The sequence below is a fragment of the Mchenga conophoros genome, linkage group LG14 (assembly GCF_057382185.1).
Source record: "Mchenga conophoros isolate Kocher_MC1m ecotype Shallow Benthic linkage group LG14, M_conophoros_male_GT1.1, whole genome shotgun sequence".
Taxonomy (NCBI): Eukaryota; Metazoa; Chordata; class Actinopteri; order Cichliformes; family Cichlidae; genus Mchenga; species Mchenga conophoros.
In genome coordinates this window covers 35,787,824-35,813,584 of record NC_140539.1, presented here as the reverse complement: position 1 = coordinate 35,813,584, position 25,761 = coordinate 35,787,824, and the positions used below count along the sequence as shown (strand labels likewise).

Sequence of the window (25,761 nt, the reverse complement as noted above, 5' to 3'; positions counted from 1 at the left end):
ATAAACACATATTTCTGATTTACTGTGCATGGATGCAATCTGGAAAAGTTCTTAATGGAGCTTTTTGTTAATCTGAACAAACAAAACCAAACTGAAGAAGAAGACAATAATATGTTAAGAGAGGTTACAAATTTCATTGTGGCCACAGATTTAGTTTGAGGTATTTGATTGTGCACACTTTGAGAAAATAAGGTGCTTTATTCTACCTTTATGGTACCACAGCTTGTCACGGTGGCAGTTCTAACACACTGCTGTAGGACCTTTAATAGGGATCCTTGTTTTCACAGATGTGGTTTAAATCTGTACCTACAGGTGGACCTCGAGAACAAAGGAAGGTTTGAAGTCAGATGCTGTGCACCACCACGCTAAAGACAGATACAGACTGAAACTTGTCAAAATGTATCAGATGCTGTTTATTTGGCTTTTATAATCAATAAACCTAAAAATGTAAGATTTAAATTTTACAAAATGCATTTTTCCATTTTACTTATATTATACTCGGTCCTGATATTAATCCTAAAATGTACAAAAATGACAAAATATGTATGAAATATGAAACATATATGTGTACGCAGGTGTATCAGGTGCAGTACTCATCCCGAGGGAGATATTTGTCAGATCTCTGGTTTCATATTGTGAAGAACCTCAGGTTTACTCTCTGAAATTGGATTTGCAGAGTTTAGCTTGGAAAAAGAAAAGCTTTTCACTTTTAGCTTTTTTAAATAACCTTGAGAAGGTGATTCATGCTTTTATCACCTCCAGATTAGATTACTGCAGTTCTTTATACATCAGACTGGGCGAGGCACTTTTATCCCTTTTATGCACTCGCTCCAAAATGCTGCTTGTAAACAGACTCCTGACGAGTGGATGGAAACATTTCACCCATGCTGGCATCGTTACACTGGCTACCTGTACAGTTCATGATTTGTTTATTCACTTATAAGTTCTTGTATTGGCTTGCCACTAAGGCTCTATTAGACGGGTTATAGTTTTATACCCCACGCTGAATGCTTGGGGCGGTTGACTGGCAGCTGTTAGTACTTTAAGACACCAGACAGGCTCTTCCTGCTGATTGGTCTGTCGCAGCTCTGAGGCAGCCTCACCCTCTGGTTCATGTGCCTCACAGTTTTCAAATCTAAACTAAGAACTAATCTTTTCAGTTTGAGTCTGTTTTAATTATACTTGTAATGATGTAATGTTGTCTTCCTAATTTTACTGACTGCTGTCGAGCAGTCTGATGGTGGAGCCACGAGTGATGTCGCACCTGAGTCGACTGAGTTAAGGTAGTCGTTGGACAAACAGGTAATGTTTTGCTCCATCATGAGGCAGAACCATTAAGCAGTCATCATGTCATGTCATCTGCAATAATGGGTCAATTTATGCAGAATGTAGCTGCAGGGACAGAAGAGGACATTTACCGTATCCCTCTCTAAGGTTTTACAGTCATGTGAAATTGAATTAACTTTATGTGGTCCATATATAGGAGTTAGGCTGCTGATAATCAAGATTAACTGATGATCAGTAACTGTGAACATCTCTGTAAAAGCAGATGTTTTGACAGTTTGCATTCTGGAGCATTCAGATGCGTGTTAATGTCACGATCTTCTCAGGGGAGACGTTCCAGTAAATCCACCCCAAGGTCGGACTATGCAATGCTCATGCAATGCTTGTTTGGAAGGGTTGCCAGGAGACAGCCTGGCAGCAACAGATGAGACCAAAGTGGAGATGTTTGAAGATAATGCACCGTTTGGAAAAAACAAACACAGCACATCAGCACAAAGATCTCATACCAATTGTCAGCACAGTGGTGGAGGGGTGATGATTTGGGTTGTTTTGCAGCCACAGGACCTGGGCACTTTGCAGTCACTGAGTCGATCGTGGACTCCTCTGTAAACCAAAGTATCGTTAGATGTCCCTCAGCTAAAGCTCGCCTGAAGTGGGATCATGCAAAAGGAGTTCTACAACCCACTGGATCATTAGTTGTTCACAGGGCAGCATAGATTTTAAATGTGAGGTCCAGCAGAGCTTCTTTTCATTTTATCTACAGTTGCTAACACCCAGCACAAAGCATCGTTATCATGCCATCCACACTCTGCTAACATTACAACTCACATCTGATAACAGCGAGCTCTGGTCTGCCACAGTGCGTTCAGATAGCTTTACATTTACCTGTTAACAGGTAGCTTTCTGCAGCTCACCTGATGAGGTCCCTGCTTCTCCCGCTGCTGCTGGCTCTTTAGCTGATAGTCACCACAGCAATGAGGGCTAATTTGTTAAATGAAGACAAGAGATGAAGGGAGTAGAAGATAATAAAGGACAGTATAAGGGGGACTGAGATAAGAACCTGGTTTTGAATAACAGAAAATTCAAAACCTGCACCTTCTGTAAGTACTGTGAGCAGGACCACAGCATCATTCCACATTTTGAGATTGTTTTGAGATTATTTGACTGATCAAATTTACAAAAGTTAGCAATGGGAGCCTCAAAATAAACATTTGAAAGGGTGATTGCCAGACAGGTGAACATCAGGAATGAGGGTTAACAGTTTTAACAGTGATTGTGGTATTAAAACGGAAGTAAACATGTACAATATACCATGATTTCAAGCATTATTTAAACCTGTTAGGGTGCCTGGGTCGTTAACCCAGTGTTTTGAGTTTTGCATTTTTATTAAACTTTGATTTTGTCATTATTTATAATTTCTAGTCTTTTGGTTTATATGTTAGAGCTGTATCCCCTTGTCTAGTCCGTGTCTCTGTGTTATGTTTCCAGTTTTACTTTGAAAGTCCGTGTCTCACTTCAGTGTTTCTAATTTTGCTTTCCTTGTCTCGTTAGGTCTGATTTTTCCCAGCTGTGTTTCCCTTCTGTCTCGCGTTCCCTGATTGCTCCTCTGTGTATTTAAGCCGTGTGTTTTCCTTGGTCTGTGTCACGATCACCCTCATGCAACACTGTGTGGGCTGGCCGCCATCCTGCTTAGTTGTTTTGTCGTGTTTAGCAATAAAGCTGTGTTGAGTGTGTATTTTCATCTCCGTGAGTCTGCACTTTGGGTCCACCATTAACCCCTGCTGCACACAGACTTGACAGAACATGCTGGCACAAGTTGAAATGAGCCTACTTAAGTAGTCACTGTGCAGAATCATATATGCACATTTAATCTGTTCATCACTTTAATTTTGGAGCTGGGGATTAATTAAAAGTTAAAATAACGATGCATAACTAAGACGTTCACCTTGAAATTCCAAGAGTATCAAATTTGGTACAGGAGTTTTTGTGGGTTTTGGAGCCCTTTGCATCATTATTGTGATTTTTATTTTTTATTTTTTTATTTTGAAAAACGTAAATAAAACTTACGTAAGTAAAGCCAGAAAGTAGATGGATGTTTTTATTTTATTTTTATTTTTTTTGGCTAACCAGGGATTCTAAATTACCCATAGGTGTGAATGTGAGTGTTAACGGATGTCTGTCTCAAATTAAAAACTCAATACCTTTTTACTCTTCTTGTCTGCTTTTCTCCTACATTTGGGTTTCTCCATTCATGCTGTGTAAGAAACACTTGAAGTTCAAGTACATTAGTTTGTTGCCAACTGGCCACCCAGACTCAGAGGTAATGAAAACATAGGAAGGGCTGAAGGATGACTAAGGAAAAGTAAAGTAAATAGGCTGAAAGAAGTGCAGATCAGGAAAGAAAGGATGACCTCAGAGAGTTTAATCCCTGCTTCATGTGTTGGTATGGCTGAGTATATATGGATGTGTTTCTGACTCTTTGGATGAATTTCCATCAAATTTTGTGCATGTTTGTGATGAATGTGTATATGAGTATACCCAGACTGGCTTTTCTGATGCTGGCGGTGATTTCCTGACCTTTTCTGTGGATGATGTCAATAACAGGGTGACATATTTTTTTAGAAACATACCATAACAATTATTATTGCCAAAACATTTAAGTCAGACCTCCTGCTGCCTACAGGATGAAATTTATTAACAGTAAGCTGTCATAATAAGTGTCAGTCACATGACTTTCTCTGTTAAATCTAAATAGTCCTTTTACTTATAATTCACCGATAATTCACTATAAGATCACTATCGAGTCTTTTTACATTTTACAAACACGTCCTTTCTTTCAATGTTGTGTCCGAGTGCAAACTCAGCCCTGGATGCAGGAAAGAGGAGGAGGTGTGGGATGAAGGGCGGAGTGGGTGAGGGTTAAAACGATGATGTCATTGTAACAACCCAAACAGTGGCTCAGCTTTCAGCTGTGGGGACAAAAGCTGAGGCTTTCTGCTTTGGTTACTGCAGGACAAACAGCAGCCACGCACACACGCACACACGCACATGCACACACTCACACACACACACACACAATGGGGATTCCTCTGACCTGTCTAAAGGCTCTCATCACGTCTCCTAACAAACGTACAACCAATGAAAAAGAAGCAGATTTGTTTGTTCAGCTCACTTCAACAAAACAAAGCGTTTTACATGAAATTTGAAAAGCATCCAGGTGAAAGGTAAACAAAAAGGTTTTCTTGATTAAAATCTAAAACACAAAGCACATTTAAATTTGGCACTTACATAACAAAATAAACACATTTAAGCTAAACTCTTAACTTTCAGGTCAGATCCATCAGCTGCATAACCCTTAGATGAAACCTTACCAAATTCAGCAACGTTATGAAGGTTGAGGTTGAGGTTTTCAGTTGGACTGAAGAACGAGATGAGACTCGAGGTGATAGATCTCATTTACATTCTTATCACAGCTACAGAGGTATCGATTACCTGTCAGAGAGAGCGAAGAGAGTGTGTGTGCGTACACCTGATCTGGTGCCGTCATACCGTCTCTCTGTTGCACCAGTGCCCTCGGGTTACAGCGAATAACACCTCCAACACAGAGACATGCTTTGCAGGACAGAAAACAAGGTTGGTGATGCAGTTTGGAACCAAAAACCTGGCAGGTGACTCGATCACAGGTGGCATCAGCAGGTGTTTGGGGAGCCCTGCATTGGGTCTGAACCGTGCAGTTTGCACTTGTTCTCCTGTTGCAGGAATCTCAATATTATAACCAGTCGTTTTTTATGAATCAGAAAGGTTATGTATCAGTCAAAGGTCTGGCAATAAAGACTCAGAAGAGCATTATCCTTCAATTTGCCTCCAACTTCCTTTATTCTAACTGCTCTAACATCCTCATGTTTGGAGAAAGTAGGCAGCTTCAAGCAGAAAGGGGTCTAAAATGCAGCTGTGTACTTTTAGAAACAGGAATGTCGTAAAAGTCTATTTTCCAGCTGGTATAATCTCCACAAACCTTCTGGGACTAATTATTCGGCCTCAGTGTGACTATGTGAACCTTCCAAGGAACATAAAGGTATGTCTTTGTTTTCGAGCTGTTAAAGGAACATGCTTGCACCGTTTCTTCTATAATTTAAGGTTTGATATCAGGAGGAAAAAAAACAGAAAGATTTTTAACTGCACAGGTTAGCAATATCACCTCACGGCAAGTACGAATTTAAGTTTAAACCTGCTGTTTTTCTTCCTGCACATGTGCAGATGGGTTTCACATATATATAAATGGATAAAAAATAAAATGCTGCGTTAAGGTACAAAATCTTTACCAGAGGCTCAAGTCTAGTTTATGTAAGACACAAGCCCCCTGTCAAGGACACAACAGCAGTACCTCAGAGGATATTATGCAGTGAGAGGCTGTTATTCCATTAAAACTACAGTAGTGCACTATTTTCTGATAGTTGACCTGCTTATACAGAAAGACCAACAACATTTAACAGCCAGAGCCTGATATCATCCGCAAGAGTTGGTAGAGACCACAAAAGAGGAAACATTGGACTTGCATTCATGAACAAACACAAGTGCAAACGTCTGGATGTTTAAATACATTTATTTCGATTAGATTTACTCAGTCTAATCAGCTTATCACACTGCCTTGAGAAGTAACCACACAGGTGTGTTCACAGCTTTCAGATGCACTACAGGTGTACAACAAACATAGTGTTTAAATATAAAAATCCAAAACAATGACTGGGATAAATTTCTACATGGAAAGTCTGTAAACAGCATCTGTTTTCCTGAATGTGATCCAGGCCTCAGCCCCACTCATAACCCTGTTTGTGATCAAGCTATGAGTGTGACAGTAAAACTCCTACAAAATTTGCATGGGTGAAAGCAGAAGTGCATCCGAATGTGCTGCTCCTGAGAAGAAAGGTCGAAGACGACAGAAGAAGAACAAAGAGGGAGACAAAGCTGAAGGAAATTCTCCTTCAGTGATAATCCAGTTATTTCAGACTCTTCTGACAAATATTAGAAAGTTGATTATATTTAAAATAATTCATCGTATTCATAATCAAACCAGTAACAGACGCAGCCTGATGGTCTTGACTCAGATTACCATTCATTATCTCGCCCCTACAAGCTAACTGTTGACCACATGTCATGCAAAGTCTGCCCGTGTCAAAGCTGGCAGAGGGTGTTCGCCCGGGCATGTACCTGACAGGAGACCCACCCCCTGCACCAAAACAAAGGCATGTGCAGCAATCTGCTGCTGGAAGAGTTGGAAAGCGTTCCTCACTCGAGCTGCCATTTCCAGCCGATTAACCAACCTCCAACCCCGCTGCTCAGCTGAGCAGCCCCCTTGTCACATGCCCTGCAGCTGAGGGGTGCATCCAAAAAACAATGATCTGAGGGTCAGGGGTCGAGATGACGGAGTTTCTGGTGTCATTTAGGATGCTAATGTTATGCAGAGCTCTCAGACTTGGGGGAACAAAAGCTTGCACAGCTGAGTTGTTGTTGTGACTTTAAACTTTACTGCAGGTTTATGTCAATATGTTAAATATGAGCATTGCTGTGAGGTGAAGGGTTCAGCTCGGGTAACTATGTGGTAGTAAAAGAATAATAACCTTTAACTGCGAACCTTCAGTCGTGTTAATATTCAGAAGAATGTTTCAGTCTAATTCTTCTTCAGCTTTTCATAATTTTTTATAGGAATTAGCCTATTTGTGCCACGAGGATAGGGGACATTGTAAGTTTCCACTTCTAATCTCTGTATGCTGTCAATGTTCTGCAGCGAGCCATGGCTGACAGAGCAGATTTAGAGATATCCTGAAGTACATGCAGGTTTAACACACAAGTAACCGGAGCACACAGGCAGGCCATGGACAAACTTGCTGTTTCCAGGGATTTTTAGACCATGTTTGGAGCCCGTTTACCAAAATACTCCCCCTCTCTCTCCCTCCTACTGATCTCTCTGTGGATGAACAGTTGGTAGCTTTCAGAAGCAGGTGCAGCTTCAGGCAACACATCCCTTCTAAACCAGCCAAGTATGGCATAAAGATTTCGATGAAAAGTGATGTCAGTTGGTTTTTTTGCTGATTTTGTAGAAAACTATAATTAACAACATTAAAACATTTGAGACATCTGTCAAGATAAAGGAAGCACTGTAGGTATGAGAAACACGAGTATACAGGATTATAATTTCTAGTGTTTAGCTGCAGGAAATTCCTGATGAATGCCATTAAATTACTTTTAATGAAGCTTTCAACACACTCGCTTTGCATTTCAAAGACATATCCAGATATGGATAAGGTGGAATTTATTGCTGACGGTGTTGAGCTGAGTCAGAACAAAGCCATGGGTGCACCAGTGACGCTCCTGGATCTAAACTCGGATTAGCCTGCCAGATAACCCATGCAACAAACAGAATTCCCAGGGTTGTGACCTCAGTGCGGAAGATATGTTCCTTTTTTGCATGAATCACATGCACCCTGAACTCACCACAGTCAGAAGCACTAATGTCTTGGTCACACACACACTGATTATGCAATGAATGTGTTGTTAGCAGCACTACTGTATGCTAAAGGCTGACTCAGCTCCACTCCAAACAGGAAGACAGCCTGTTTGTTTACAGCTGCTGAGGATGTGTCTGAAAAAGAGAAGGAAATTAGAGGGAAACCAGCTGGGGGGGGGGTTGTGAGTGAAAGGAGGTGTGTGTAGGTGGGGGGTGTTTTGTTGATCGCTGTGTGGGGCTGTGGCATGAAAAAAGTTAAAGATAAGGGGGAAGGGAAGAAAAACAGAGCACAAGAAGGGCATTAACTGTTAAATATGAAGGAGTGTTTGATGTGCGAGTTAAAAAAAAAACCATGGAGACGTGCTGAAGAGGATTTAAAAGTTTTTGATAAAATGTCAAATATAAAGAAAATGTAAAAGAAAGAGAGAAGGCAGGCAGAGGGGACAGCGGTGGAGTTAAAGACAGCAGCATCCTGTCAAGGAGCATGTCTGCACTTGTTGTGGAGGAGGAGAGGGAGGGAGGGACCGGAAGTTAGACAAACCCATCAAAATAAAAGCTAAAGCAAGAACAATGCAAACGCAAAAGTAAATTAAGCACAAATCATTGGATAGGTGACTCAGTCTGCACATAAAGTGAGCCCACATGTGGTGATTTCTATTATATGCACTAACTTTTGCTTTAATGTGTTTTTTTTACACAGACATTAATTTTTTTGAATCATTAATGATATTTGTTAAAATAAGTGTTAAAATACATCTTAGTGATTTTATTTTTATGCAAGTCAACTAGAAAGTTTTAGAGTCCAATTTTGCTTAACTTAGTTACTGAATGCGAAAGAGGCATGACACTCACAGATCCTTGGATTGAAATAGGAAAATTCTGTCACAGAAAAGATGGGAAATCTTTTTAAAATATCATATTTGGCAAACAGATAAGGGGGCTTTCTATTAGATTTGAGTGGTGATTGTACACCAGTGTCCAAGAGGGAAGGTGTGTGTTTGGAGGCGGTGATTGGGACTATACAGGTGAGAGGGGGGATATTAAATGTAGGGACTATGATTGGGAAAAGGAAAGCAGATATATTGTGTGTCTGAGATGGTTTAGACAATTGCAGAGGAGGGATGGTGGATATATTGGACAAAAGATGTTGAAGATGAAGTGAAGGAAGACATGCAGAGATGGAAGTAAGCTCCCTGACAGGAGAAGCCGAAAGAGAAAGATGTGTTTATTTTGGTTGTATTGTGTGGAGTTTATTGTGAAAGGCTAGACCGGATGTTTGACCGATCGCGTTTTAAACGCCGAGACGGACCAGCTCAGACGGAAAACCCTGACAGACAGCAAGCCAGGCAGAACGTAGTCCCGCTACACCTCATCTTCATCAATATTATTGTTTTGACGACGTAACCCGAGACAAAAAGAGATTTAAAAAAATTCACCGACTCCATTCACAGCGGGACACCTGGGATGGAGTGACACGGCTTCCTCCGGGCGGACTTTAAACATCTCCGGAGCCTTCTCACCGGCGCATCCACGGTTTCTTTCGGCAGCTTTTATTCCGTCTTATGGCCACCTGTTACCGTCAGGTTCAGACCTGCAGACAGCCTCGCCGCGGATCTTCAGAAAACCTCCACCAAGTAAGCGCTTTCCGCCGGATTTCTCTCTGCAGAAGTTGGCAGCGCAAAGTTGCATCATCTGCCCAGCTGTGGGGATCAGGAGTGCGCTTTAGACTTCACCTGAACGAGCCCGTTTACTTCATGCTCCTTTCAGATTTTATACTCAAACAGTGCATTTTTACACAGAGTTTTATTTTCTTGTGCAGTGAGCTGATGTTCGCGTTGCTCTGACAGAGACAAGCCCCGACATGTCAGAGCACGAAAAGCTAACAACGTGGCGGTAAAAACATAAATATAAGCTAATTTTGTTTCGCGGTAGTGCGGACAGGTTCGTAAAGTCAACGCTGTTTTTTTTGTTTCTGTGTTTTTTTCCTCTCGTGGATTTTATTTTTAAATTGTCAGTGTTGACTCTGTGTCCGGAAATGAACAACATTGGGTGCATTTGTGGCGACAAAATATTAAATAAACGGTTTTGTTGAGTTTTGTTCGTGCCCCGCTTTCTGCTCGGTGACAGCGAACATCGAAGTGTTCCGCCGTTAAATCAGCGCGCGCGTCCCTGTTCTTCGCTGTGTGAGTTCGCGAGCGCGCTTCCTCGTGCACGGGCGGCACGGATTTGTTTACAAACACAGGTCTCGTGCTCCGAAAATGGAGCCGCTGGTGCCTCCTAGCGGCCTACAGCAGAATATACCGGAGGAAAAATCAGAGGCGCCAAAAATAGATCTGTGGTTTTTTATTTTATTTTTTTTAAATCTTCAGTTTACTTGTTTTTACACCGTCCAGCTGCCTCTGTGCGCTCAACAAACTAAAATGATTATTGTCTGACGTATTTTTAGTTGTTATAATAAATTAATTTACACAGTCTTGTATATTTGCACCTTTAAAAACAACGTAACCTCTAAAAACCAGTAAAAACCTTTTAAAACAATGAAAACTAAAATAACTTTGGATATTTATAAAAATGGGCAAAATAATAAAAAATCTATATATAGGAGAGGTCTTAATTTTGAGTTAAGCTTTAGTGCCTGTGTTTATGGAGACTGGGGTGTGTGTTATACTTTCTGATGAATGGCAGCCATAACAAAAACCAAAACCAACGCTGAAACCAATAAAAACAGAACTAAAACTTTAAACTGTAAAAACACAACTGAATTGAAAATTAACACAAAATTTTAAAACTTCTGTCTTCCTTAATTAGGCTACAACTGATATGGCCAGAGCACAGACCATACAGAGCGCTGGAGAAACCCCTGCTGGAGGAAACTCCTCTCTTCCGTGTCACAACACCTGCCGAGTGGAGCTGCCTTGCCCCCTCCACACCTGGCCTGGGATGCTCAATAGTACGACCACCACCCCCTCCTCCTCCGGGACCAGCACTGGTGCCATACACATCCACCACTATCACCATCACCACCATCACCTGCAGCCCATGCAGGCTCTCTATGTGTCGTACCCGCTGTCGTACTCCCACCCAGACGACAACGACGACCCCCGAGTTCACCAGCAGTTACCCGCAGCATCGCCTCCCAACCGGAGGGATTTGAGGTGCAGAGGTGCACCTGCACCCGGTGACGTCTCAGGAGAGCGTTCAGGTAATATTGAATATTTACAGTTTTGCACACAGTGAGTTGTAGCATGGTGTAATATTAAAACTACGTGGGGTAGTTCTACTTGTTTTGACAGGCTGGCAGAAAAGAAGGTTAATGTAACACCAAGCCCGAGTGCGGTGTTAATCATTACCCTTTCAGCCACAGCCAGAGTGATTCCAACAGAGTAAATGTGGAACATAGTATGTTTGTGTGAAGCCATGTGGGGCACATTCTGTCAGGGATATAGCACAAATACAACAACTCTTGTTCAACAACTCAGGGAAGCTAAACTTTGTCTTGTGCAGTACACTTGCAGCTTTAATTGAAGCTTTATTTCTTTTAATTTGTGGTAGTTTTTAACATATTCCAGAAAAGAAAAAGTCTCTGTCTTACAGTGTAACAGATCAAAATGTCAGAATCTGTCTCAGTTTGTCTCGGCTGGTCAGGTGAGCCTTAGCAAATCTGATTTTAAAAGCCGCTGCAGCAGGAAGCAAGCTGCATGTATACACAACGAGCAGTAGCGGTTGTGATCAGATGTGACTCAGCCACAACCACACGCAAGTGTTTGCCTTCCAGACCCCCACCCTTAAGTAAACACCAGCGTTATCAGTTAGCAGGAGAGTATCGGTTGGTTATGTGTTTACTGGAGCCGTGGCTTTATTTACTTGACATGAGTTCGTTTGGGCAGCGCTGATGAGTGGGGACAGGTGGAGGGTAGAGATGAGATGTGCTCCAGCTGTCGCAGGGATCAACATGTGGTCCCTCTTTGGCAGAGTGACCTTGAGGCCAGCTGGCCTTTATGCTGATCTTTCAAGAAGCTGCCCAAGGCGCCACAGACGCCTCAAACTGCTCAGAGTTTATGGCGCAAGGCCGGATTCATTCCAGGGGACATTAGAGTCGCTGCCACTTTGTAATATTAGTAAAAAGGGCTCTGAAAGCTCATTGTGCTGCTGTCGCTCTGAATAAGGTGTCTGTGATAAGATGTTGATTTGTGCCTGAGGCTGTTTAAGACATTCAGCCCTCCGCTTCAGAAAGAAAATTACCTCTCCGGGCGATTCAGGAATCAGGTGAAGTAAGCCCAAGAGTCTGTATCCTGGAGGAAAATTTATCAGAAAGGTGAATTCAGGTGAGGTTGCAGAAGTGGCTCAGCAGGTTTGACTTTAACCCATGCTGTTGTGACAGGGCTGTAGCAATGTAAACAAATATCTTACCATCCTCCTCCTCCTCCTCTCTCAGCTGTAGTTCAGCTGTGCATGCAGGCATGTTGAGACATGTCCCCGCCTGCAATAAAGAAACAATCTGCAGTTTCCTCCTCATGAGAGGCTCAGCCCGGCAGCACAGAGTCAGGTCAGCCTGTCAGTGTGTCACCAGCAGGAAATGAGGCCAAAGAGTCAAAGCTGCAGGGATTTATTCAGTTAGGTTTTTTTTTATTATTATTTTAAAAAAACAGCTTTACAAAAGTCGGTTTATCAGATTAAAAGTTTGCTAAGCAGGCTTATGAGTCAATCACTAAGCCAGTTAATGGGCAAGTGGATTTGTTATTCAGTGAGTGGGTAAGTTGATTATTCAGCTATCTGCACAGAAACCGAGTTAATCAATTAGTCGTAAAGCTGTAATAATTATTGAGCCACCATCAGTCAGCCAATTATTTAATAAACCAGAGGGTCAGACTGTTTTCACACATGAACGTTGGATGATTCCTGGTCAGGATGCTTTACAGCAGGAAGTAGTCCGCTTCAAATGTTCTGTCGCTGCAGGAAGTACTTTAGGTGAGAGAGACACCTGAATAGCTGCTATTCACACATCACCGCAATCAAACATTACACAGATTTTTTTTCTTTATCTTTTACCAGGAAGCTGACAGGTTAAAGACCGGACAATGTGCCAGATTTTTATGCTTTCAGGTGATGTCTAGGAAAGTTTGTGGCCGCGAGTCTTAAAATGGTTTACTCATTAGTTAATTGCTCCAAAGCTCGCAGCGAGTCATCAAGGTGAGATAGTTTGCTTTGCCGTACAATGCGCTCCTTTGCGGTCACGTCATTCGCGGGCTCGTGTGCAGCGCATTTGCTTAGGTTGTGTATTTGTTAAGGAAACAATGTTTCAGAGCTTCCAGCGCAGTCAGCGGAAATTCAGTAAACTAGATAGTTCCCAGTTCCCTGTTTTGCTCTTCTCTGTTTCGGTTCATCTGCAGGTATCTGTTTCTTATATGGGTGTTATAAAAGTAAAGACACTGCATTACAGACGTCCACGGTATCATGTCACGGGACATCCTCCCATAACGTTATGGCCATATTAGCCTGATGAGTGCTGTACTGCTTAAAGATCATTAGAAATGGTGGTTTTGGAGGCTTGTTGCATCCCAAGTTTATAGATATTAGTGAAATATTAATAACAGAACTAAAGTAGGTAGAGTTATCCAGCTCACCATTAAGCCTTCTGCCTCCCCCGTCGGTGTGTCTTTAGGTTTAGTCTGAGGTTTTTAATGCCACCCCCTCTTCACCTCACCCACCCCTTCTGTCTCTAGTGGCTCCCACACTTAACTGGTCAAGGGGGTCTCTCTGTCACCTTGTCACCCCGTCAGCCTATCAGACGGACAGGTTCATCTAGAAACCCGCCCCCTTTCCTCTAGGTCATCCTATCACAGCTCAGCCCCCTGTGCTGTCTTCCAATCACACGCAGATGTCTCCAGGAGTGCTGCCTCAGAGTTACCTTGGCAACAAGCCAGGGTTTTCCTGTTTGTGTTTTTTTTTTTTTTTTTTTTCTCCTCGCCGCTCTCTCTTTTCTCTCTTCCTCTCTCTCTCTCTCTCTCGCCGTCTCACTCCGTCTCTCTCTGTCTAGTCACCTGCATCTTTAAAGGATAAGTTATAATCCTCCTAGCAAAGTGGATGCTGCGGTTGCCGGGGGCGCCACTGGCGCTCGGCGTTGTGCCGGTGACAGGGTTGTTTCAAAGAAGCTGTGTGATTGGACAAAGTAGAAAACAAGCCGGGGAACCAAAGGTGTGCCGTAGGGAGGTCACAGAGGGCATCTGTTCAGCTTTTAGAGACGAGTTATTCAAATTAAAGAGGCTGAAATCTAAAATCGAAGCCAGCAGATGATTAACTTTTAATTAGTTCATCTGCATCAAAATTAAAAGACTGAGGTAGTTAAAGTATTTATCCGGTTACGATGCTTTCCACACTATGAAAAAGGATTTAAGAAACACTTAAACCAAAATGCACAAAGTAAGTACAGATATGTAAATGAAAAGAATAAGATGATATATATCGAGTTTTCTTAAAGTCATAATATCTCAAACAGATTCAGGTCTGATTTTAGTTTGGATTGTCACGACGGAGGAATCAGACTGGAGGCTCAGGTATCTGCTTGTCCAAGAAAACAAAACAAAAATCATTCTGTAAACACAACAAACACACAAAAGCTCTCTATGCCAGACTTATTAAGCAGATTAAGAGATTACTCTCCCAAGTTCCATGAAGAGGAAGATAAGTCACTCCATCAGCCTCCTCCTTAAGAAATTTGTATGTTTGTCGGTCTGTGTGAGAAAACGAAACATTTCTTTTTAGCCTGATTTACTCTCGGAGGTCAAGAAAATCCACCTCCTCGGCCTCTTTTCCCACTGAAATGCATAAAATTTAAATTATTATGATTCCCCTGTATGTAATTTTTAATCCGGTTTTCCTCTGTGGAGGAGTTCAGTGTCTGTGTGGGCACACATCCCCTCTGACTTAACCTGTCTGCACAAGGAGGCCATTAATGTATGCTGCTTGTTGACAATCAATTGATGATAATCAGAAACTCTGCAGGAGCTTCTGGCCGTTCACACGTGAACATTTCTTCTCACTTGAGAGGCAGATGGAGTTCATGGGGAAGGTAAAAATAAATTCTTATATGCAGTTTTCTTTTCTTCTGCAGACTCGAGCAGACAGGAGCTCCAGCAGCCCTCCAGCCGGCTGCGACCTCAGTCTAACATGTTGCCCCGAAATGAGCGGCCATCCTGGGCTTCGCCTCGCCGCAGAGCTCCTGGGGGAGAAGCAGTGCAGGAGCAGGAGATCAGGAGGGTGGCGAACCAGCTGAGGACAATTGGAGATGAGCTGAACGTCACGCTCCTCCGCAGAGCGGTAAGGAGGGTGACGGGAAATAACTGGGCTCAGTTTTAACCTTTAACCCTAAAGTCGCTGAGCTGTTTTGGCGACTGCAATGGGGTTTTTTTTCAGTGTGGAGTTGATGGTGACGTAAGTGCGAAGTGCTTTCTAGTCCTTGAAAGCAGCGCAGTTACATTGATTCTTTCCCCCGCCCTGCTCTTTCATTGTTATCAGGTTTATAAGTGGATGTGAGTTCAATGAGTAATTGCACGTGTGCATGAGAGCGAAGAGAGATCGATATTTGTGAGTGCGAACGAGTGGATCAATTACAACTGTGTGCGCTCCTATCTCCATCTTTTATTCATTGTTTGCTCCTGTTCATTAGTTATCTGTTTTCTATCTGGGCAGCAGGGAAGGACCCAAAGTTAGTCGCTGTTAGCAGATCATGTCAGATTTTAAAAGTAAAAGCCCTTAGTTGTTTCAATACATTTTTGCCATGAAGGAGCATCCACACAGGAAGTGACTTAGAGCAACCTGGTGCCCAAAGACTCTGTAGTGACGGAGTTTCAGCAACTACAAGGGAGCAGGTGTAAAATAATGAATGCTGCGAGGCCATAGTTAAACTTTTCTCACCCTGAAGCGAGTGAGGCGAGGGAAGCAGTTGTAGCAAAGGATACTGTTGATACATGAGGGTGTGGCAGGTACGTTAGATGGTAGCCTAGGCAACAGCTGCTCCATAAGAAGTTGCTTTATGTGTGCACTAAATGCCACTGTTAGTTGAAGTTAGGGGGGCAGGGATAGCTCAGTAGGTAGAGTGGTTGCACCATGATCGGAAGGTTGGGGGTTCAACTCCACTGAATGGCTACCCTGAGGTACGCCGGGCGCTGCCCACTGCTTCACTGGGTGAATGGGTTTAATGCAGAGGAGTAATTTCCCTACGGGGACTAACACATACACATTACACATTACATTACACGTTACAATGTGCTTTAAAATATGCAATTTTTTCAAAATAAAAGCCACTGTTAGTTGAAGAAAGTAATGAGAAAGATCAGGTATTTCATATTTTCAAAATAAAATCCATTATTTTGTTAAACTGTTGTTGTTTTCAAAATAAAAGCCTTCAGTTATATATGGGAAGTTATTAGGATGCTTTAATTCTGCTGGATTTTTCAAATTACAAGTCCCTTGTAGATATCAAACCCTCGGAATGGTCATAATTATGTCAGATTTTCACAATAAGAGCCCCAAGTTAGTTATAAATGAAGAATAAAAGCACAATAAAGGCCTTGTGTCTAGTATTTGTTTTTTTCAGCTGCAGGTAAGAAACTAAGACCTGCAATAGCAGCAATCCTGAGGTTTCTCCAGAATTTGCATCATCTAGCTCTTTCTTCTTTCGCTCCTTTCATTCAGAAATTAGGTCACACATGGAGCTCTTTAATCCTTTTTTTTCTTCCTTTTGTCTGAATGACAGCGTTCTCCTCCCTTTACTGTCTGTTTCTTTTGATTGTTATTTCTTTATCTCGCTCCCTCTCCGGCCCCGCCCTGCCTCTGTGCTCTACATCGCGTGAGGAGTCGGCAGTGACCTCCCCCCCCTCCCCTCCTCCTCCCTCCCACCTCCTCTCCCCTCTCACTCCCTCACCATCCCGCCTTTTGCACACAAACAAAGATGACGTCACCTCCTCCTGGCTCGCACTCAGACATGAGTTGCTCACTTTATGAGGATGTAGCCACCCACCCGCCTCCCCGCGTACTCCTCCTTGCAGACAAGTGCAGCAGGTTTCAGGGTTTGCTTCTCGTGTAACTGTCTGCCGCTCTGTCTTCACACTGAGAGAGATACTTCAGTCTCTGGGGGAAACTGAGGAAACTGTGCGTGTTGTTTATGATCTAGTCAGTTTTTCTGAACGAGCACTTTGAAACAAAAGCAATGAGGAAAGGGAGGAAGGAGGGATGGAGGTTGCAAAGAAAGCATATAGGGAGGTGTAACCACAACCACAGCCACAGAGGTTCATCGTCCTCCACACAGGAACACTCTTGTTTTCCTCGTGTTCGGGCTCAGCGCTCCTCATTATTAGTCTTTCTCTCCATTTATCTCTTTCTGGCCACTTCTTGTTTCAGAAGCATATATTTATTAATATTTTAAAAACATGAAAAACAAATCAAAAAGCAGGAAAAGGCACCTTTCATAGCTCAACATGGAAACATCTAAATGCATCTATATTTTTTTTTTTGTCCATTCAAGATAAGATAAGATAAGATAACCTTTATTAGTCCCACACGTGGGAAATTTGTTTTGTCACAGCAGGAAGATTTTTCCTTTAGTAGATGTTATTCTTTGTCACAGTGGGGTTGACGTATGTGTCTTTTCTGGTTACTTCTCTTCCTAGGAGTAAGACAATGGCACATTTATGTTCAATCATGTGACATTTGTGTCCAATAACACGGTGACTTTGTCAGATTAGGCGATTACAGCTTCACGAGTACTTGCCATGTCACGACGGGGCTACCTCTGCAGGATAAGCGGTTTCTGAGCAGCATCCACTGAGCCTGAGTTAACCTTTGCACCTAAGAAGTTAAAAATGGGATTAAATAACTGGGCAGATGTTTGCAGCTGATATGATTTGAGTAAATCGAGGTTAAACATGATTCTGGTATATAAACGTTCTCTTCATTCAGAGAGGTGTCTGCACAGTTTTCTTCATAATCTTCAACCAATGTAGCATCTCTGAAAGTTCATAAATGATCAGCTGACATCGTTTATATAGTTTCAATCACTTTGTTGTTGCTGCTGCTCCTCCGTGTGTCAACAAGGGCATCTGGAGACAACATTGACTTGCATGAAGCTGCAGCCATGTGATTAAGTGTCTTCTATGAGCTGTTTCGGGGTCATTTTGTCAATGCATGCGCATTTTTAGCATCTAAAAAGGTCAGTTGTTGAATAATGAAATGTTGTTGAATCTTATTTGGACTTCATTTGGTCTTTTCCTTCTCCCTCCAGCACGGCGGCCCTCACTGGCACGACTTCAGAGACGTCTGCCGAGGCCTCCTCAGCTTCATCACCCAGACTCTCAGCACTCTCTACAGGCTCACATAGACTTGCTGTAGCGAACAAGACAACCCGGACTGGCTGCTGCTCTTCATCGTCACTCACACCTGGAGGTGCGACATAAAACATCCGTTGAACAAAAGAGGCGTTGGGAAGATGAAAGCGGCAGCTGGATCGGGCTGCTTCCTGTGGAAACTGGATCCTGCCTGTCCGTCTGACTGCCTGTCAGTCAGCCCGTCTGCTGGTACGGACCGCTGCTGATGGACTGACCTGTATATTTTGTAAAATTGTTATTATTATTTTTTCTCAATGTCGTGTCTCGGGGCTCAGCTCTTTATGTAGCAGGTGTGACTCAGCTCGTGTGAGTCGGAGTGTATGTGTGTGTGCACACATGGAAGATGTGGGTCAAACAGAAGCTGTGAGGTCCTTAGAAAAGTTTAAAGCCACTAGAAGTGTATGAGGTATGTGAACCTCTGAGCCTTAGCCCTAATTCCAACCCCGTGCTGTCAGAGTTTGGGATTTGTGATGCTCTTCCAGGGTTAAAGTACAGAAATGATATTTAAAATTAGGATGGTAAATCTTTTGATTTTAATATCAGCTGGAGGATGCAAAATCATTTCAGTTTCAATAGACTGCATCTCTCCAGCTCTTCCCTCTGAATATATAAAAAATTGTGTTTTTCTGCTGCGGTGTTCAGCATTACAGGACTGTCAAAGGCACGATTTGACCCTCGTCTGATGTGTGCGTGTTGCCGTTGTGTCTTTATCGTGCAACCTGTGTCCCTCTTCTTATAAACTGTGAAAACTGGGCGCTGTGGTTGCATCGCAGGGAAAAACAAAACGGAGCGAAGCACAGACCGAACCTTTCTCTCAATCTGCTTCATGTCAGTGTACAATGTGCCTTTCTGCTTGGCGCTCTGTTGAGGTCTAATCTCCAACACCAGGACAATCAGCCCCCCCCCCCACACACACACACACAGAGTGAATAAAACACACTTAATGTTGGAGTGGCTTGTTTGCAGTCACTGGATTCGAGCGTTCACATTACATTCAAACGTTCCAGCTTCACTCGCTCGCCCGCCTGTGTTGACAGTGTTCATAGTTACTTGATCAACTGTAAATATTCTTTTGGAAGATGAAACTTATCCCAATCCAAAGGTTTGGATGGAGAGTTGGAAGATGTTTTGTTTTTTATGTTGTAACTGTAGAGTCTGAATTTAAATCCAGTGGATTTGGGAAGATATCAGCAAAAGAGAAATATATGATTTGGATCTTTATGATTGTTGGAAAGTATTCGATGATGTTTGTCAGGTGAGCCCTCTGGTTGTGGGATTATTTTCATTGTAGTTTAAAAAGCGGGGGGGGGGGGGTCGATTGCTCGTATTAAGAGCATAATTTATTTTGAAAAGTAGCCTAGCTGTAGCATGGTTTTTGTTTGGGGTTTTTTATGTTATTGTTTTTGTTTTTTTTTCACACATTCCTGATCAAAAACTTTAATTTAAGCGCTACTTGAGTTGAAACAGTTAAAAAAACGGACTGATTTAGAAATCACCCACAGTGAAAACACTCATTCATGCAGAAACACTCTCAGCAGTACTGTGTTAGAAAGCATTACAAACGGCCTCACTCACACTCTGTTCTCTGCTGTCTTTGGCCACGAAGCAAATGTGAAAAATGAGACGTGAGGAGCATTACTGAACCATGTGAAAGCCACATTTGTGAATATGAAATGAGATGGGGAAGAAACGGTACCAAAAAGTTTCCCTTTAGCCTCTTTTAAAGCACAAAGAAGAAGAAATCTGCCGTCGCAGGCTCATAGCAATACTCAGTGTTTAGCAGCTTGAATCGACTGGGGCGAACCAAACGGACGCCGAGTCGTCTGTGACGATTTTCTTTGTAAATTTATTTCCAAAACCGTGTGATTTCTGTTTTTATTCGACAGCTGTAGTGCTGCTGGTGCTACACATGCTCAAGAATGCAGATTGATGTACTGTAACGTACTTTGGATTAAAGTGCCCACTTATCGGTTTTCCTTTTATTTCAGGAAACGTGGGGCCTTTCAGCCTGTCTGAAACGCCGCTCTCACTCGGCCGTTTTCTACGTTTTTAGCACGGGGCCTTGTTTTTAAGACTTTTGAAAGCCTTTGTGTATAAAGTCGTAATGATACCACAGCCTGTAGAAGTTCAGCTGACTCTGAGCTGAGCAGAGGTTAAACCGCTCGCTCCGTAGACTCTCCTTCACAGCCTGTATATTTATATTTGTTCGGCCTTTTGCTCGCAGTGCTTTTAGCCGTGTTTGCCGTCATCAGAGCGGCCGGTGAACTCTGCGAGCTCGTAGCTGATGTTTCTCCTGGTTTAGCGCTCGCCTCTTTCCTACCAGCAAAGCTCAGTGTCGGTCGGCCAGTCACATGCAGTTTGTATTTGCTGTTTTCAACTTTTTTTCTATTGTAAAATTTCTACATGAATTTTGTACTTTTTTTGTTTTTATACAATAAAGATAAGAATAAATATTTTTCCGTGTTTGGAGTTTGATTTCTAAGTTTTATCAGGAAAGTGGGATGAATGATGTGTCCTTCAGGTCCTATGCTGTTTTCTAGTTTCACATTTTTACTCTTTGACTCTGCTAGAGTAGCTTTGCATGATTCAGTTCAAAATAATCCACATTTGTGTTATACTACACCTTTCCTCAGGCCTTTAGTTCATTACCTGTTTCACACAAGTGATTTTAACTCCAGGAGCTCCAGAGCTAAAAGTAAAAACATAAAATTCTCTTGAGTCTAAAGCCTGAGCTTCTAACTCACAGGGTTTACTTCTTTATGCAGTACTGTGCAAAAGTCTTTAGCCCCCTGTAGTTTCTTAATACTTTAGTATGAAAATTGAAATAATGTGCAGGGATTTTTTTTTTTGAAACATCTGCAAACATGCACAAAAGTACAGTTTATGAGACAAAAACACAAAAGCACATTTCCAACAAGCCTGAAAGCCGATACTTGGTATGACCCTCTTTATTCTCCAGGCATCTTTCTCTACATTTATTTAATTATTCTGCAGAAATAGGTCTCCAGGATTCTTAAAGGACATTCAAAGCTCTTTGGCTGCCTTTTGTTCTGCTCTTTGTCAGGATGATCTCACACTTTTTATAATAACGATGAGGTCCGGGCTCTGGGGAGGCCAAATAATGGCTGACCATTCTGTTTTCTTCTATCCTCACATGCTTTTACTCCCCTGGCAGTGTGTTTGGGATAACTATCATACTGAAATATGATTACGTTTCCAATCAGATGCTTTTCCAGAGGATCCTGCATCTGATTTTACAGTCAAATTTGATGCTACTTTTCTTTATTCATATTTCCATCAGTTTTGATAGAGGTTTGGCTGCATGTAGACAGTCACTGTTGTACCTCTCACCTGACCTCCCAAATTACTTGAATCAAAAATTTGCAATGTGGATTCATAACTCCAGAAGACCTGTTGGCACTGAGCCTCAAGCCTATCCCAGCTGCCGTAGGGTGAGAGGTGGCATACACACCACCAGATAAACCTACCTCACTAACTGTATGTCTTTATACTGTGGGAGGAAACCAGAGTACTCACCCACGCAGACAACATGTAAACTCTCCACAGGAAGGACCTGTTGACCACTGCACCACCGTGCTTGGGGGTGGGAAGAGTTTTAAATGATTTCTTTGCGAAGTTGACTGTCACATGTAGACACAACACAGGCTCATCGCTGGAGTTTGGTTCTTGTAAAAATGTTTTAATGATTCATTGGTTAGTGTGCATTGGCTTAACAAACAAAACAACATCCCCCTGGAAATTGTCAGGTACAAGGACTGGACTGAAAATGAGTGAACAAGCAGCCAAATGTCTAAACAACTATTATTCAAGAACAGTTTAAGACTGAGGAGAAAGTCTGGCCCCTTGGAGGCAAAATGTAAAGAAATGAGGGGTGGCTTGAGAACTTTGTTCATATCTGTTCCCAGATTTTAGGATTTGTCTGTTTTCATGCAACTGACAGATTATTAAGCTGCTGTTTGTTCAGCTTTAATTATCACCTTACAATGATTTCATACTGCCTTTAAGGTCTAAAGATAAAGACTGTCTGCAGGCTTATTAGCTTAAAGCTAATACATAAAGGGTGCCGAGGTGTGTACGTTGGCAGATGCTCACTTAATTCTCTCTCGTGGTGATGTAATGTAAGAAAATACATTTAAAGCTAATAATAAATCCGTTTAAATAACCAGCGTCGCACTAATATTAGCAGGAAGCCCAGCTGGAAGCTTGTAGTTTCATTTTGATTTGTGGGATGACATCACTCTGGTGATACAGGCGAGGACAGCAGCACCGTTTTAGGATGTTGTTCATCAGATGTTTACAGATGTTGGTGCTCTGTGGCTCTGCGTGACAGCGGGTGGTGGACATCTGGAGCAGATTAGCAGACATGAGGTCGAGACCCTCGCTGCTCACAGACACACCACAAGTGTTTACAGCGATTATCAATGCAACAATCTGACACCAGATCAGGACTGAAATACGTACGCAGGCACATGTTTGGGGGCTTCTAAAGAGGCCATGTGTGACTCCTCTGTCATTTAATGTTTACTCTGAGATATTGATATTAAATTTACTTCATCAGTTAACAGTTTTAGGATTGTTTGCTGTGTGGTTGATTCATTTTTTAAAGATGTAATAGAGTGCAATTTTTCTTTAGACTTCCTCTTAGCAGTGCACTGTTGATGTAACAGGCTAGCTTTAGTTAAAGAACAGTGTGTAAACTCAGTGCATGAGAAAAATAAAAGCCATTTTATTTATAGAAACCTTATTTTATTTAACCATTATTTAAGTCATATTTAAAGACAAAGGAAAAATAAAATAAGAGACAACACATCCATCTGATTTCTGGGCGCTGGAGCCTCTCCTGGCTCTCTGTATGTTAGCCCTTGTGATTGGCTGGCGGCCTGTCCAGGCTGCATTCACCTGGACTGGGATAGCTCATGTGGTAGGTGCTACATTAGGGCTGTTGGCTTCAGATCCACTGTTCAGTTTGTTTGTTTGTTCCCTGCGTGCACTCCAGCTTCCTCCCACAGTCCAAAGACATGCAATTAACTGCTAAAAGAGTTCTGGTGAGCCTTTACACTGTTCAGCCACACTAACACTGGAAGCCACGATGACTGAAACAATGTTTATGACACTCCTAATTATTGATTTAAGCATAGTTCTTTATATTTCCGTGAATCTTATGACGTAGCACATTTTTCTGTTAAATCAAGATATTTTAAGGTTGTTAAGCCGACCTGTGGAACATCAGGACATGTTTTACGAATTTATGAGACTAAATGGATAAAGAAAAAATATTTGGGCGATCAACTAGAATTAGAAATGACTGTTAGTTGGAGTCTTGATACATTTTACATAATCCACAAAAGACACAACTTTATCAGAGACAGACCTGCTGCTGAGCCCACACACACACACACACACACACACACACACACACACACACACACACACACACACACACACACACACACACACACACACTGTCTGTTACTGAGTCAACAGGCAGCACTGGAACTAGATAGCCTCACTAAAAACTGCTCAGCACAAAGAGCCAATCACTTAGCTCTGAGAGTAAAACTCGGGATGTGATTGGCTGCCACAATAGGCACTTGGTTTTTGCTGCTAAGTGGAGGCCGAAACGGAGAGAGTGACCACACAGCAGGAGCACCGGGCTGGGATTTAACTGTGTGTGTGGGGGGAGAAGAAGAAAAAGAAGAAGGAGGAGGAGGAGGAGAGGACAGAAAGAAGGAGGCTGAGAGAAGAAGGGGATGGAGAGAAAGAGATAAAGTGCAGTGGAGTCAGCATGTAGTCCTGAGAGCACGGAGAGTGAAATGAATGTGTGTGTTGGTAGATAAGAGTTTAGGTTTAATTAAAGGGGCAGAATGAGCTTAAAGGGACCTTCCATAATTAATCTGCTTTGCTAATCCCGGGAAAAGAGCAGCACCCGTGCTGCCTAATCGCCCCTCTGGTTTCATCACAAGGGTCGGCTTGTTTTGGTGCTCTATAGCCCTCAATCAGACAAAAACACGACACCACTCAAAAGTACACGGAGTTACTCCATACGTGGGTATTTTTCCGCACCCGGACTCAACCTCGTTCTCTTTTCATTCTCCTCGTTCTGCGTTGAACTTGCAGTGAACCCCGTGTGTGAATAGATCCGGTCCCATCTTAATTTAAAAATATGTTCATTTCTGCAGCAGGAGCCAAGAACAAGTGTGAGTCAAGGGATAGAAATATCCACGTCTTGAGTTCTGACAGAATCAGACTAATACCAATTTGACATGACGGCTTTTATGTGGGGCAAGTTACAGCTGCCCGAGATTCTTGTTTACTTTTTCATAAAACCCCTTGAATGAGTTAGAGCTGTTCTACAAACGCAGATACAAGTCCCACATTAGTCTTACTGTAAAATACCTTAAAAATACACTTTCCTTTACAGGATTTGTGTACATTTTACACAACAAATTACAGTGAACTCAGTGGTTTAAAAGTTTGGATGTTGAGCCACAACATTAACTCTTTACCCATTGAAGCTTTCCTTTAAGACCTTCTTATAGACAAAATGACTGGGTTCACATCAGACGTTAGTGAGGCCGATCTCTACTATTCTAATAGTCACCAAACCACAACTTCAATGATATAGGATAAGGTATCAAAACTCATCTTTAAGGGTACAACAGAGGTTGTCAGATGTCGTCTTTATGTGTGAAAGAGTATTTTGGGTATTTTACAGGAAAGGAGACACAAATGATACTGTAAATAATTTTAAGTAGTGTTTTGCAGAAAAACACTTTCCAATCTTACATCATAAGTGTGCTATGCTTTTTGGGGTGCAGGCCATATTGAGTGAATTACCCTTTTATTGTTTTTAAACCTTTATTTTTTTACACAATAGATTTTCTATTATTTAGTTGAGGTTAGACAAGGTGAAGCCACTCCATAACACAACCCACGTCTCAAAAAGTACTTTACAGCGTACTGCAAGATGAGAAAATATTGTTTGTTTTTCCTGCTAAATTACCAGGAAATTAGGCAGTACTAATATTTAAGATATAGTTATTTGTTTGTTTTCTGTAAAAACCTGACTTGTTATTCCCTTGTTCTAATGTACCTACCTTTAGGTATTTGTATGCAATTTCAAATAAAATACACTGGAATTCTTTTTAATTACTGAGGAATTATGGCCTTTAGTCAGAGGCTGTATTAGAAAGTGTTACCAAAGGAAAAAGGCAACCAAAACGAGGACAAGCCTGAGGTAACTTTCACTCTTTATGAGTTAAACAAGACTTCACATTATATTTGCTTTAAAATAAGAAAGGTCATTTATCGCAGACCATGTCTGACAGCCTCGTTTGCATGCAAAGGTTCACAGTATCATGATGATGTGCACTTATCTGGTGAACGTGCTGCATCAGTTATAATCTGCACTGCTTTCAGAGATCACCGACATGCAGCAGTCAGCACTCGCCGAGGTGAGCCAGGATCAAAACATAAGTCACTTTTTCCACTGAGCATCAGGTTTCACAGGTATGAGGGCAGCAGCATAAACACCACACCTAGGGGCTGATGTAATGATGCTGCCTGTCT

The 25,761-nt window shown here is 42.1% G+C and overlaps 1 protein-coding gene across 1 annotated transcript; it reads left to right on the top strand.

The window, feature by feature from the left end:
* The first annotated feature begins 9,071 nt into the window (after positions 1–9,071).
* bbc3 (BCL2 binding component 3) lies at positions 9,072–20,626 on the top strand. Its single transcript, XM_085244217.1, has 4 exons — positions 9,072–9,423; positions 10,598–10,991; positions 14,901–15,106; positions 18,069–20,626. Exons 1-4 carry the CDS (start codon positions 9,352–9,354, stop codon positions 18,162–18,164), a joined length of 768 nt encoding a protein of 255 aa, XP_085100343.1. The 5' UTR covers positions 9,072–9,351; the 3' UTR covers positions 18,165–20,626.
* Positions 20,627–25,761: the final 5,135 nt, after the last annotated feature.